The sequence below is a fragment of the Cucurbita maxima genome, unplaced genomic scaffold (genome assembly GCF_002738345.1).
Source record: "Cucurbita maxima cultivar Rimu unplaced genomic scaffold, Cmax_1.0 Cma_Scf00023, whole genome shotgun sequence".
Classification (NCBI taxonomy): Eukaryota; Viridiplantae; Streptophyta; class Magnoliopsida; order Cucurbitales; family Cucurbitaceae; genus Cucurbita; species Cucurbita maxima.
In genome coordinates this window covers 578,957-593,659 of record NW_019272039.1, presented here as the reverse complement: position 1 = coordinate 593,659, position 14,703 = coordinate 578,957, and the positions used below count along the sequence as shown (strand labels likewise).

Genomic DNA, 14,703 nt, shown 5'->3' with positions numbered 1-14,703 from the left:
CTTAACCTAATTATAAAATGCTTGATGGGTGACCGTTTTAACCTCTAATTCTATGAATACACAATTCCTAGTTTGGATTAAATTGAACCAAACACAAAATTGTGGTTAATACTTGATCTTGACTCGTCGAAATAGTATTCGCTAAGGGACTGTGTCGGATGTTACGATTATGTTTGTCTAAATTGTAATCCACCCAAAATTTATAACATGAAACTTCATACTTATTCAATGTGGCATGAATTGAAATATCTTTTGATAATTTCAACAATATTTTATTCTCTATCTTGTTTTTTTTCGAATTGTTTTTAACATATTTACCAAAACATTTATCTCAAACGTATCCTAAGGCTCGAACATATGCTGATATTGTTTGTAAAGTCTGAATGTATCACAATTAATTTCTTAACTGGATTAGAACAAATGTTATGCAATCGTTGTTCCACTACTTTAAGAGTGCAATTGTGACACGAAACACCATCAAATAAATGGACCTTTATGCATCAAATAGCATAACGTTTCTCCACGCCCCTCCCTCCGGACAAATCTCTCCCTCTTTTAATCTCTCTCTAATTTTCGGCTCCATTGACTACACGCAAAGACAAATTAAATGCACCATCACTATAACATCCAAACCCTCTCTTTTCTCTCTCTCTCTCTCTCTCTTTTCAAGTCAAATGGGTTTCAAGATTCAACCCTCCCCATCACCAAATTACCTCTACTACCTCTCAATCTCTCTCTCTCTCATCCTCTTCTTTCTCCTAATTTCCTCCTCATCCGCTAAACCCCTTCCTCTCCGCCGCCCCAACCTCGCCGCTCATCACCGGTATCGGACCACCCTCCACGTCGGCGCACCCACCACCACATTCACAGCCAAGAAATTACAAATGGAGACCAACAAGAAGAAGAAAAAGAATAAGGCCACGGCTTTTTCTGCGATGCTTCCGAAGGGATTGGTCCCTCCCTCTGGTTCGTCTCCTTGCCATAACGAAAATCCTGAATTTGTTGCCTTTTATTGCCATCTTTCTGCAACCAATCCTTGATTATTCTTCCATGGAGGAGATTTTTCATCTTTCTTGCTCATTTTTTCTGCTTATAAAATTTCCCTCTTCTTGGAAATGTGACAAATTCAAAGACTAATATATGGTCTCCATATAATATATATAAATAGAAGAAAAAAGAAAAGAAAATAGTTCTTTTTTGTTTGTTATGTTTTTTCCTTTCGTATATTATTCAGAATCTGAAGAAGGAAGGAAGATGGAACAAAACGACCTCGTTTTGACTCTTTTTTTTTCTTTTTGTCGTTATGTTTTGAACTTGCTTTCTTGAAAATGCACTAAATAGGAATATGCATATTTTAAATAAAAATAAAAAGTAAAAGCATGTGAAGTTGCTTGGATTATTGGAATTTGATTTTCGTAGCGTGCACTTCATGCATGCAATGGAATTGGCTTTTTTCGAGATGTACGTTCATTTAGATGCAACGAATTTAAATTATTTTATAAAAATAAAAGCATTTATTTTGAAATTTCGAAGATTAAAATAAAATTTAAAATATTTATACACATGAAAAAGCTTGGGATATTGGTACACGACCAAATCTACCTATGGAAAAGACAACGTTAAGAAATTCACATGTAGCTGAGTTTGAGCTATATGTCAACTTTTGTTGCGGACATTTGAAGTCATCCAGATTTTAAGTTCTGCCCTTGACCAATCATATCTCGCCAGGTTGCCCTGTTTCCCCAAACAATTAAAAATAGGAAGGACTGCATGATGAACTTATAGATCTCATTTTTGTCTAAATCATCCATTTTTTTATGCTCATAATTTGATTGTCGAAGATTTTGGCTGAAATGGGTGCCTGAGGAATCAGCTTTTGGCTGAAATGTCATGACTTATATTGAAAATAAAAACCCCCCAAAGAAAGGGAAGAGAAGAAAAGAAAATACCAGTTTCAGTTTGGGCATCAAATTCTCAGTGTTCTATGAGTGGCTGTCACTGATGATCCCAATTTCCCACCACACATAAGAACAGAACAAGATTCCAGTGGGAATTTTTGCTAATATACTTCATTCTTTGTGAAAGATGCCAATTGCTTATCACGAACAGGCAAGAAATTTCGTATGAGTTTTTGTGTTCTTCAATTTCTGGATTTCAAGTTTTTCATTTGAACAGCCGCAATTGAAGATGAACTTAACTTCTACAATACTAAAACACCTTGGGAGATTCGAACACTAGCGTTCATCATCCAACAAGATCACCAAATTTAGAAGATGAAAGTACATGAAGTCTACAATTGAAATTTAATTCAGAGTAATTTCACTTTTCTGCAACCGAATTCATACTAATTGAACTAAAATAAGCAGGAGATCTGTGCCCTAGTTTTAAGAGAACATAGATTTGTATCATCAAATTACCCGAATTGACTCGTAATTTTGTAGAATTCACCGATCCTTTCCTTCGTTCCCCAATTATTTTTACTTCTTCTGATCAGTTCCTTCTTCAATTAGAAACGCAGAGACCGGGAAAGACTTGGAAATTCCAGTCAGAGTACCAAACGTGATCCTACTCGTGTTGTGTACATCAATATAAATATCGGAAACGGTGATCGAAAAGAAGAACTCCTTGCTCTTAACTCCGGTGAGGCGGCGGAGGCGGCGCTCCTCGATAAAGGCGGTAACCTCGGTGTCGTACAAGACGGTGCGTCCGATGGCGACGAATCGATGCTCCTTTTTCTTCTGCTGTTTGAGCCAGATGAAACCAGAGGTCCGATTGTAGCCGACCTCGAGGATGTCGTTTAAGGGGAGAAGTCCTCGGGGAAGAAAGAATTGATCGAGAAGTTCTTGAGATTTTTGCTTGCAGATAGCGTCGCCATGGTAGATCTCGGCGTCTGCTCTGTGGATCTCAAGTTGCGTCGACATTTTTCCGGGGTCTTGATTTGGTAATTCACATTCGTTGGATCAAGGATTTGCATTTATAGTCCGCTTTTGGGTAGTTTATGAGATTTTGTGTTCTTCCGGGGCGAATTCATAAATTTGAATTTGCCAGTGACTATAACAACTAATTAGAAATACGATTCCACGCCACCATATATAATATTCTCGACCTCATGAAAATCACACAAATGTCTTTTAAATTTCAAAAAATAAAAAATAACATTTATAAAAAAAATGTTTTTAATTAATGAAGAGGTCACGACTTCCCATAATTTAGACAAAAAGAAAATTCCGTAATCTATTTGGTAATGTCCGATTTCATATTTTTTTCGTAAATAATATTTACCTTCCAATAATAAAAGGAAATAATGCATTTGGTAAGTATTCTAAACCCAATATTTACCTACACTCGTTACACAGGCATCCAGACGACGCCGTATCGTCCATAATAGAAGAAAGGAAAAAAGGGGTAGTGTGGCTGACCTGTCAAGCTTTTACTTTTGACGCTATTGTCCCCGGGGAAGAACAAACACGTGGCATAAGAAAAGGACAAAGAAGTAAAATCAGGAAACGTCACCCCACATCTGGAGAAGATATTTCTGACACTTGCTGCAACAACTGCCATTGACATACAGCAAATCAGGGCCGGCCCTCTTAGTTCGTATGGGCTTGGAGATTTGGGGGTCCAGTTCAGGGCCACGAGTTGCTTTGATTTTGAGATTGTGCCTATATTCCAAAGCAACTTGCTCGAAAACTTCTCCTTCGAACATGTTGATTTTGATGGATGGGGTCAAATGATCTCTCACAAATGCAAAAGCCAATTGGTCCCTTGGGTTGAAAGCTTCCAATTCGTTGAACAAAAGGCAAGAGAATAGGTTGCTTCCCCTTCCATGTCTCCTCAAGATTAAGGCACTATCTGGTACATCTGTAAAATACCCATTCTACTAAAATAAAATAAAAATTAAATCTTTATGGTTTATTTTTTGGTTGGATTAATAAATTTTAAAATACTTTTCATCCAAAAATTTAAAATAGTGTAAAAAAGTCTCCCTTTGATATTCAATTTTCTACTTTTGAAAAATAGAACTTGTTTAAGAGAGATAAAATTGATGAAACAAAAACAAGGGAAAAGCCAAAATTATTATTTTTTTTTAAAAAAAAAACATTATTAAATGATGATTAAAAACGTAATTAAAACAAATAAGCCTTGGACTAGTTCATGCTCAATTTAATAGTAATATATTTCCCATTATGTGCTATTAATATTTAAAATAGTATAGGAAATAATAGAGGGATGGAAACAATAAATCATGTGTGGACTACGTAAAATATTGAAAGATAAAGCTTCGAGAATCTATAAAGTAATACTGAAAGAGTTGATCTTCCCACCAATGGCAGAGTTGAACAAAACAAAAAGAATAATGATTTAAAAAAATTAACAAAATAAAGAGCAAAAAAGAAAAATTAGGTTTTTCATGATTCCACGTGCCTCGCGGAGAGACCAATATTCTGATCACAGAGGATTATATGCTTCCATTACCCTTAATTTGTATTTTTAAAAACTATCTTCTTTCTCTCCCTTACTCTCTCCAAAAAGGACCAGATGAATAATTATGACAACTTTACACCCAAATTAACTATAATTAATGGTTCCCACTAATTGCTCTATGCATTTCCCATTAATAATAATAGTAATTAAAACATATATTAATTTTGTCATTATATTTTTGTAGTATATTATTGAGTTCATTAATCAACTCAATAATATCCTGCATTATACAAATTTACATCACATTCAGTTGAAAATATTAATCTAAGATATAATTCAAAATTTCATTCAAACCTTTTAAACTTTAATCTAAGATATATGAATTAAATCAATAGTTTAGGCCCCATTTTCTATTTTAGGAATTTAAATTACAGATTTCATTTATGATTTTCATAGACATCATTTATAAAAAAATAAAAAATAAAAAATAAAAATCTTGGATTGCAAGCAAGAAAGCCGTGAGAAGGGCCATGATATGCATGAGACGTGAGTCCCAAGGCTTAATTACAACCTTACAAAAGGCAAAGCCATAGCCAAAACTTATGGCCATAGAAATTATTTTTGGTGCCTTTTGACCTAATCCAATTCATGCAAGCGGACGAAATTTACGAAAGAGTGTTTCAGTTGGAATCTTTCTATGCTTTGTTTATTTTGGTCTATTGCCTGCTCAAGGAGGGTAAAAGGAAAACAAGTCAAGGGTTGCATGCATTGTTTATTTGAACAAAAAAAAAAAAAAAAAAAAAAAAAAATTGGTTTGGGTAAACAAAGTGCTATATTTGAATATATGGTCAAAAAAAAGTAAAATAGAATCAAAACTTTAATCTCTTTAAATTTCTAAGGGACTAATTTATTAAAGGAACATTATGAGTGAAACAACCACGGCGAGAAATTACCAATGGTAAAAGTAAATGAAAAATTACCTGTGGTATACGGAAGCTTACCGGGACTCCATGGTTGCAACCCATTTTCGCAGTAAGTTTCCATTTGGTTCTTCAAGGAATCAACATCCCACCATTTCTTCCATCTGGCAGTTGCCATTGCCTCTTCCATTGTGTGAATATAGTACGGATGTTTGGAAATGGCCATATCTGCATCCTGAGTCACAATTAAAGAATGAATCAACAACAATGGATCCACCATTAACTGAAGCTTGGCGTCCACCCATATACTGAATTTACAGTTTGGAAATAGTCTGTGAACCAAATATTTAGGTATTACGCCATTCATGGCAGGATTTTGGTACAGATTCTTGGTTGAAACTCTCACGATTCTCCAAGCTCCGATTATATCCGGATACGAGTTTCTTGTAGGAATTATTTTGTGGTTTTCGAGTCCTCTCACCGTGGTATCATCAACAAACATGAAAAAACACACGTTATCCAAAGTCTTCGATCCGAGGCCTCTCGGTTGCCGAATTTTATCGTGATCGTTGAAAATCGCCGAAACCACAACCACGCCGTTGCAACTCTCCATGGCAGTTTGATCTGCCGAAATTCGTTTTGAGAAAACGTACAAAAAGAATCGGTTAAAACGAACGGAGAAACACAGAGAAAGAAATGCGAAGATATCGGATCCGAATTTCGCTGTACCAGAATCAGTCACAGGAAAATTCTTGAGAAATCCACAAGGAATCGGGACAGAAATATTATCATCGAAATATGAAAATCGCTTTTCGGCAGAGAAATTGCCGCCGAAACTATCTGCATTACCAGCGAGATACCTCAAATTGGAGGACCGCCAAGAGGAATTCCACAGCATTACCTGGATCTCATTCAAAACCATCCAATAATCTGAAACACAAGAACATCGATCGGAACAGAGGAAAAACCTAATAAACGAATTTTGAAAGCACGATCGTACCTGAGAAGAAGATAGGGGTGGAGCAGGAGGAGCGGAGGGTGGGAATGGCGTACTTGTGCTCGCCATAGGAGGAGGGATAGGAGAAGAGAGGGAACTGGATGGGATCGAAGGGAGAGTATCGGAAGAGGCATTTGGAGGAGGAGAAAGAAGTGTAGAGAGCGAGGAAAATGGAGGAGATAAGGTAAAACAGAGAGAAACAGAAGAGCTTTGATTGGAATAGCAGAGGCGTAGACCAACCCGGCTTCCCCATAATAACACCTCTGGATTCCCATTTTCCCCATCCATTTTCTCATCTCCTTTATATAATTCTTTTTTTTTTTTCGTCTTCTACTGCCTCACTTAACTCCCCCTTCTCTTCATTCTCCAAAACCTATAACCGTTTCTATTTTTTTATTTCATTCTATTTTTTTTACTTTTTTGTTAAATCACGAGATTTATAATTTTATTACCTCTTTAAATTCTTAATTCAAATCACAAATTTATCTCAAAAATAATTTTATATTTTAATAAGTTTCAATAATACTCAAATTATTTTTAAAAAATTCAAAATTATCCTCATCCCTATTAATCTGTATAAAATATTTTATACTCATCTAAAACAATTTTAAGAAAATTAAAATGAAGAATATATTATAATTGTTATTATCAATTATCAATTATGATAAAAGTTCCACGTCCACTCATTTAGGGAATAATCATGAATTTATAATCAAAACAAACCGTACAATATCATACCATAATATGGATATTATCATAATAAGTAAAATGAATATATTTTTTTCATTAAGATTAATTTAAGTGGAAGAAACAATCCAAGCATAGATGGTATTGAAATGTCCTTCCATTTTATTTCATCGCTATTTTTCTTTTCATTTGGAGTTTCCTAAATTATTCACATAATTGCAGTAAAAGTTAAGAGGGGGTTTGCTTGCTTTTTATTTTGTTTTCTTCTTCTGATCAATGTCTTGTTTGAGCAGGTCGACGACTCGTTTAAAATCCTCGAAATGGTTGACCAGCTTGTAAAAACCAGAGTCTCTAATGTCAGGTGGTAAGAAGAAATGTCTTCTCATTTCCCTAAACTTCTCCCATTCTTCTTCTGCCTTTTGGGGGTTATTCAGCAGCAGTTCAATTATTGTCTGCCAAGTGTTTGAAGAAATGTCACACAGACAAATATAAGGTTTTTAACCCTTTTTCTACAAGAAATATATGAACAATTATGTACCTTATACAATAATCGTCGAACATCTGAAGGCTCATCATGATTCAAGCATTCAGCCTTTGCTGCCTCCTCAATATCTCCCTAGAAATGCATAGAAAAAAAACAAATTTGGAGGCTGAGATTCACATTTTCTTGGATCAAATGTGAGCGATTAAGAAACAAGTTTGTAGTAAGAAACACCTTGTAAATGAGCGCTTCTACAAGAAGCATCTGATATTCATATTCATGGTATGACAGTGATTGCTCCTTGGCTTCTTTTACTGCTTTTTTTAATATCTCAATAGCTTTGTCTTCTTGTCCTCTCATTTCCATCTTTGTCAGAACGGTCTTTTGCACATTAAAACAAGCAATATAAGCATCCACACAGCTTGTTTGATAGTAAAAGTTAAATGCTTCACCTGAATATGTGGGAAATCAGGAGTGTCTGTGCTCGTCGTGTTCTCTAACTTCTCCAAATAATCATATTGAATTTCTTGGTTTGCTCGCATTTTTTGGTACTGAAGCATTCTTTTCATGGCTATTCTGCCACCATGTAGAGCTCCTATGGACATTGATCTTGTGAAAACACGCTGGGTTTTTTTCTCCTTTTTCCTCTGAGTATAGGCATAAATCAACATGAGACCAATGCCGGAGATTATGACACTCGATGCCGTGGCTCCTGCTGTTGTTCCATATTTGGTTTGGATCTTAAAACTTTTGAGGAAGTTTTTCATCATCAGAAAAACGTCTCTTGCAAATGCTAATGAGAAATCTCTCATTTTGTATCTTAAACAGAGCTCGCGGTGCCGAAAGAGGGCTAACAACAAGTTCAATTTAAATGGGATTTTGTATCTTCAAAGCATGAAACTTGTGTAGATGAAAGAATGATTCTTTGCTTTTGTAGGGGTACGGAAGCTAGAAGGTTGGGATTCGACTTACTCTTCATGATGCATCGTCATCAGTCTCACAATTTCAAAATGCGTCTATTGGGTTGTAGAGGTTTCCATACTTAAATATTTCATTTCCGTCTCTAATTGATATAGAAACTGTCTGCTCTCTGACTCTGATACATTTGCAATAGTCCAAGCACTAACTTAGACGGTTAATAGTAATAATTGTTTTTTTTAAGATAAAAAAATTTAATTTGTAAAAAAAAAGAAAAAATCTTTTTCTTTCAATCCAACGGCTAGCCACCAATGGGTCGTCATTATCAGCACAAAAGTTGGCCGAGGATGCTCGATCTTTCATTCTCAACGAGAGTGCTCATGCAAATCTAGAATACTTTTTCACTGACAAGAAAGGAATTTTTTTGGTGAGGAAAGCTATCTCACGATATTGTCTTTGGGATGTTTTTTTCAAAAAAAGTTTTATTTTTATTTATAATTGAAAGATGATTTATCTAAAGAAATGAATTTTATGTGATCGTCTGAAAATCTTCTTCCTAAACTATGTCCCAAAAAAACAATACACAATTATAATTCATTAAATTATGCAACCAAATAAATTTGTTATTTCATCCAATATTCAATAGATTTTTACGAAGGATAACGAAAAATAATTATTTACAAGTTAATTATAAATTTTACTCCTAAAGTTAAATTTTGATATATTACCTTACTCTTAAAAAATTTTATTCAAACAATTTTTGTTAAATAACAAACTCAACCTAATCTTAACTTTTTTTTTTAAGTTAAATTTGCATTGTTCTAATCATTAATTCAATTTTTTAAAATAAAGTAAAAGGTTAATTTTCATTTATTTCGAAACATTTAATAAAAATTTACTTATTAGAAAAAAAATTATCACAAAAATAATTATGAAATATACATAATAAAAATGTATATTTTGAAATAAACAATAAATTTGAATTTTTAACTAATTTTAGCCGAACTTTTTATAAAGTTTGATTATCATTAAAAAAAAACTAAAAAAAGAAGTTTATGATTAATTTGAACAAATTAAAACATAATCCATAAATAATATTTAATTTTTGACGTCTTGAAATAAACCAACAATGGACATTAATTTTCACTAACTTGTCTCCCAAGCAAATTATTTAATGCCCAATTTTGGAAACTTGAAGAAATAATTATAAATACAACGTCACTCTAACTATTGGCTAAGACTTTCTTTTAAGGAAAATTGGCCACGCCCGTATTTTTCTTCCATTTCTACCCTCGTACATTTATTTGTATGAGATTTAGTTTTATTAGATTTATTTGTTTTTTTTTTTAATCTGATTTTAATTTCCAAAAACGTTGACTTTAGTTGTTAAAATAATCCCTAATCCCTTGATGTATGGGATTCGAGTTGTTTTGATATGAATTTAAAATTTGCTTAAATTAGATTTAGATCCTTAATTTGTTTGGGAGCAATTTATAAATTTTAATTAATATCCAAATATATAATTTGACCATTTATTCAATAGTCAATTCGGCATATTTTAAAACAATTATTTAAACTTAGAACATTTGGCATTCGGTAGCTGCACTCCAATAACTCAATCTTGACCGTATATGGATTAAAAGCTTCTTTGTTAATATTTATTTTACAAATTCACTTATTTTGCCATTTTGGGCCCAACTCTTGCTTTTTCCTCCACCGGCCTTCTTTTTTATTTCCTCAATTTGTAAAGTCGAATTGGGTTGATTGTGCAACCAATTCGAATTTCGAATCCTGATCCAAATACGAGGTACGAGATGTTACATTTTTAATCTAATCCAAATATGAGGTACGAGATGTTACATTTTTAACCTAAATTTACGTATGATCAGACTTATTTAAAATATTTAATACATTTTAGCTTCGAATCCCTTAAAGAGCATAGTTTGGAATGTATGAGTTTATATTTGGAGGAGTAATAAGTGGAAGGCATGGAATGCCCACAGATTTTGTTTGTTTTTTATGGGACTGACAGCAAAATTACACCATTTATTTCCTTAATTGAATCTTTTGAAAATTAAATGAAATTTAAATTATTAAAGAATCTGCTTGAATTGACTTTTGATTTTCATTTCTAATATAAATGACTTGACACTCTTTCCATCTTTGAAATAATTACAATCTCTCTATCTATCACTTTCTTCAAAATTGGAAATAGAAGAAATGTACTCATGAATTCTAATTTAATTGTAGGAGAAAATAATTAAATTTCTTATTGTTTAAAAATGTTTAAATAATTGCAAGTTTCAAGAAAAAAATATATATATATATATATATAAATACGAAGCTCAACGAAGTGTTCTTGGGTCTGTAGCTCTTTCATCAAATCTCAATTCCAATTCTTTATTAAGAAAAACCATATAATCCGCCATGGTTGTTCTTTCTCAGCCTGCATTGGATTTAGCCAAATATTCTCTTCTCCGAGCAACATGTAAACCCGCCGCCGCCGCCGCCAATATTCCGGCAATCGACCTCGCAGACCCTGACGCCAAGTCCCACATCGTCAAGGCTTGCGAAGAAATTGGCTTCTTTAAGGTGGTAAGCCATCAAGTTCCCATCGAATTGATGACCAAACTTGAGGATGAAGCCCTCCGTTTTTTCAGTCTTTCTCAGGCTGAGAAAGATAAAGCTCGTCCCCCTTACCCTTTAGGCTATGGCTCCAAAAATATCGGCCCTAATGGCGATAAGGGGTGGATTGAATATCTCCTCCTAAATGCTAATCCTCTCCCTCTTTTCGTCCCAAACTCCGAATCTTTAATGTAAGTTACACAAAATTGAGCACTCTGTTTCTTTGAATTTAACCCAAATTTGTAAAATAAAATATATTTTTCATAGAATTTGAAGATTTGTCTTGGATTCTAAAAATGGTGATCGAACGAGGATCATGTCGATTAATATCTTGATAATTTATGCTAATTTTTGTGTAGCGCTGCCGTGAAGGAGTACGTGACGGCGGTGAAGAAGCTGAGCTGCGAAGTGGCGGAGCTAATAGCAGAGGAGTTAAAAATCGAGCCGCGAAACACAATAAGCAAGCTTCTAAATGAGGAGAAAAGCGATTGTTGTTTCAGAGTGAACCGGTATCCGCCATGTCCGGAACTCCAAGCTGTAGATGGAAAAAGCATGATCGGGTTCGGCGAACACACAGACCCACAAATCATATCACTGTTAAGATCAAACAACTCGACCGGTCTACAAATCTGCCTGAGAGACGGCGAGTGGGTTTCAGTGCCACCGGACGCAGCGGCGTTCTTCGTGAACGTCGGCGACGCGCTGCAGGTGATGAGCAACGGCAGATTCCGAAGCGTGAAGCACAAAGTGGTGGCGGATTCTAACAACGAGAGGGTTTCAATGATTTACTTTGGAGGGCCGGCGTTGAGTGAAAAGATTGCGCCATTGCCACAGATTTTGGGAGACGGAGAAGAGAGCTTGTACAAGGAATTCTACTGGAGGGAATATAAAACGGCGGCGTACAAGACTAAATTGGCTGATTACAGGCTCGGCCCCTTTGAGAAGAATCAAAATTTGGAGCGGTTATAATTCCATTCCATAATTGGAAACTCGTGCTAGCTTTCAAATTCTGTTTTAATCCCTTTTTTATTGAACCCTTATTTGCTCCAGGATAGGCAGTTTGGTTCCTGATGTCTAAAAAAAGAATATTGAACATCGAATAAGTGTATTTAGCATCGCAGGATAAATGTTATTAAAATTTATTTTCAACCATTTTATTACCTATTTTATATTATTAAAATAATTTTTTAAGTTCTTGAATTTATTCTATTATAGATTTATCATAATAACTATCTTCAAATGTATTTCTTCTAATAAAATTTAAAAACTTAAAACAAATGTCTAACCATGAATCTCTGATGAGAAGTAAAGTTCATCATTGATTATGATTATTATTATTTAAATATTAAATTACATATGGGATTCAAGGGTAAAATATGTCGATGTTTAGTAGACGTCGGCACACTTTGGAACACAAGTAAATGCGAGATTGCGGCTGGTCTGATTCAATTCATTTTTCTGTTATTGTCAACAATAATTTGTTTAAAATTAAAATTTTGGGGTCAACGTCGTCTACAAGGAATTTTAAAAGAAAAAGAAAAAGAATTTTCGTATTTAATGACACATAAGAGACCGAGATATCCAACTAATTGGTGATTTTTACGAAACCCTACTTCACACGAAGTTGACTCCAATGTTCTTGGTCAATCTTCAATTATGTCAATCTTTATATATTTTTTTTTATTTTTTAAAATAATTAAAGATCTATAGTTTTAATGTATATTTTTAAAACAAAATATTAATAGGCATCTCACGTGCCAATGGCGAGCAAATGACAAGTCTTTGAGAATTTAATTCAACCGATCAAAAGTTGACGACTGAAGTAGAATCTAAAAACTTCAATTTTAAAAAGTTATTTCTTAACCGAGAAATAAAATCTTAATAGTGCATTATAGTCGATACATGTTTAGAGATGTCCCAAACTAAAATTATAAAAATAAATATAATGTTTCAGACAGAGTGTTAATAAATAGTTTTTATCACAATATGAAATTAAATATAGGTGTAAATTTTATAATTTTATTTCCCCCTAATTATGCTTTATTTTGAATTGTAATTAATATTCCAGTGTTTGTAAATGTGAAATCAAATCAAATAATTCAAAGTTGCTGTCGGAGTCTCTCCACTTTTGAAAATGTGTCCCAAGTTAATTCCCTTCGCCCAATTTCATTCAATCTCTGTCTCTCTTTCTCATCCCCATCAAAAGAAAGGGTCAATTCCAACTTCCCATTCAAACCCCATTTTTAAGCGTGTAAATTAATTATATAATATATTTAATTTGCATGTTTGATTTTACGTTGAAACCTGTCCACTATCTTTTTCGCAAATTTCTGCACCAACCCCACTAACTAAATTAAATTAAATTAAATTACCATATTAAATGGACCTAAGTTTTTTAGTTGAATTCATTTATTTTTCTTGAGCACGTGGGATCGTTTAACAGTGGGTTTTGATGAATGTGTTTGAATTAGTTTTAAGCAGTGATTAATTTCAATATTAATGGATTCCACAGCACTTTAATTGTAATTAGTTTCTTAGTTCATTGAACTTATCTTATAATAATTAATCTCTTCATCGGTCAATTTGCATTTATGATTCCTAATAAATAAAGCTTTTTTGCAAAAATAATATTATTTTAAAATAAATTATATTTTATATTTATAATTTATTATGAAAAATTAGTTAATTATTTCCATTTTTTTTTTTCCTTTTAGAGTATATAGTTATTGCTCATGGACATTTTTTTATATATATAAATTACGGATTTTTTTGCCATTTGTAAATGCTGAGTGGGCCTGAAAAAAAAGCAGCCGTATTAGCCCATTGGGCTTTATGAAGTTAAGGGCCCAAACCTTTACATTGGGCTCGGTGGGCTTCGAGACTATGACTTACTTCCGATTAAATTTTCTCTCATTTTTAGAATAATTAATTACTAATCTTGAAAATCGACAACAATAAATATATATATATATATATATATTTATATATAATATTATTCTTAAAACTAGGATTAATCATGTCATTCTCCTGTATTTCAATTTTAGAGGCAAAAAAGAGTCGATGCTCTCATTATTGGCCACTAACCACTCGCTTGCTAGTCACTCGTCTCAACATACATCGTAAGAAAAGGTGTCGATAAAGGCAAGAATTGTTTCGGTACAAGGATAAATTGATCCAATATGAAATATTATAAACGAAAGTGAGCGTGGACTGGTAGATGAAGGTTGTATGCAATGGCAATGACTGTAATTGGCACTCACTCGATCTCTCTGCCTCTCTTGTCTCTCTCTAGAGCGTACGATCCAGCACATGCGGGTTTGTGTAAAAAATGAGGACCTCCCAGTCTGATGCAGTAATCCACTACCACGACTCATCAGCCACCTCGATATCCTGCATTCACTAAATGAAGCTGTGCTGACGGTTAGGGCTTGCCCAAGGAATAAAGCTTGGCCGACCATTTGTCTGCTGTGGATAATATAAAGCGACCAAACAATGTTTTTAACTTTACACTTTAATGTTTTGTTTTATTTTATTTTATTTATTTATATATATTTTTCGTTAATACGCTTTATACTCGATACATTTCTATCATCATAGCCGATCTTTTCCAAGAAGTTTTCTCCAAGTCTGTCTTTTTTTTTTTTTTTTTT

At 33.6% G+C, this 14,703-nt stretch overlaps 5 protein-coding genes across 7 annotated transcripts in view; 1 reads left to right on the top strand and 4 right to left on the bottom strand.

The window, feature by feature from the left end:
* Positions 1 to 2,128: 2,128 nt before the first annotated feature.
* LOC111496988 lies at positions 2,129 to 3,160 on the bottom strand. Its single transcript, XM_023147587.1, has one exon. The coding sequence runs from the start codon at positions 2,919 to 2,921 to the stop codon at positions 2,478 to 2,480; it is 444 nt and encodes a 147-aa protein (XP_023003355.1). The 5' UTR covers positions 2,922 to 3,160; the 3' UTR covers positions 2,129 to 2,477.
* Positions 3,161 to 3,217: 57 nt separating this feature from the next.
* LOC111496987 lies at positions 3,218 to 6,652 on the bottom strand. The gene is made up of 4 exons (XM_023147586.1): positions 6,346 to 6,652; positions 6,075 to 6,246; positions 5,406 to 5,969; positions 3,218 to 3,861 (listed from the first exon to the last, which is right to left on the bottom strand). The coding sequence occupies exons 1-4, from the start codon at positions 6,628 to 6,630 to the stop codon at positions 3,500 to 3,502; spliced, it is 1,383 nt and encodes a 460-aa protein (XP_023003354.1). The 5' UTR covers positions 6,631 to 6,652; the 3' UTR covers positions 3,218 to 3,499.
* Positions 6,653 to 7,168: 516 nt separating this feature from the next.
* Positions 7,169 to 8,345, bottom strand: LOC111497439. Its single transcript, XM_023148222.1, has 4 exons — positions 7,963 to 8,345; positions 7,745 to 7,891; positions 7,568 to 7,645; positions 7,169 to 7,481 (listed from the first exon to the last, which is right to left on the bottom strand). The coding sequence occupies exons 1-4, from the start codon at positions 8,320 to 8,322 to the stop codon at positions 7,281 to 7,283; spliced, it is 786 nt and encodes a 261-aa protein (XP_023003990.1). The 5' UTR covers positions 8,323 to 8,345; the 3' UTR covers positions 7,169 to 7,280.
* Positions 8,346 to 10,779: 2,434 nt separating this feature from the next.
* LOC111497054 (gibberellin 2-beta-dioxygenase-like) lies at positions 10,780 to 12,144 on the top strand. The gene is made up of 2 exons (XM_023147676.1): positions 10,780 to 11,244; positions 11,413 to 12,144. Exons 1-2 carry the CDS (start codon positions 10,856 to 10,858, stop codon positions 12,020 to 12,022), a joined length of 999 nt encoding a protein of 332 aa, XP_023003444.1. The 5' UTR covers positions 10,780 to 10,855; the 3' UTR covers positions 12,023 to 12,144.
* A 2,145-nt stretch (positions 12,145 to 14,289) lies between these two features.
* LOC111497030 (glucan endo-1,3-beta-glucosidase 11-like) overlaps positions 14,290 to 14,703 on the bottom strand; it is a 2,086-nt gene continuing 1,672 nt past the window's right edge. Inside the window, exon 3 of one of the 3 annotated variants that reach the window (XM_023147643.1) lies at positions 14,290 to 14,462. In XM_023147643.1, the coding sequence (XP_023003411.1) occupies positions 14,427 to 14,462 (36 nt within the window). In that variant the 3' untranslated portion in view covers positions 14,290 to 14,426. The remainder of the gene's footprint in view (positions 14,463 to 14,703) is intronic. The other 2 variants (XM_023147644.1, XM_023147646.1) reach the window with 2 other exon arrangements.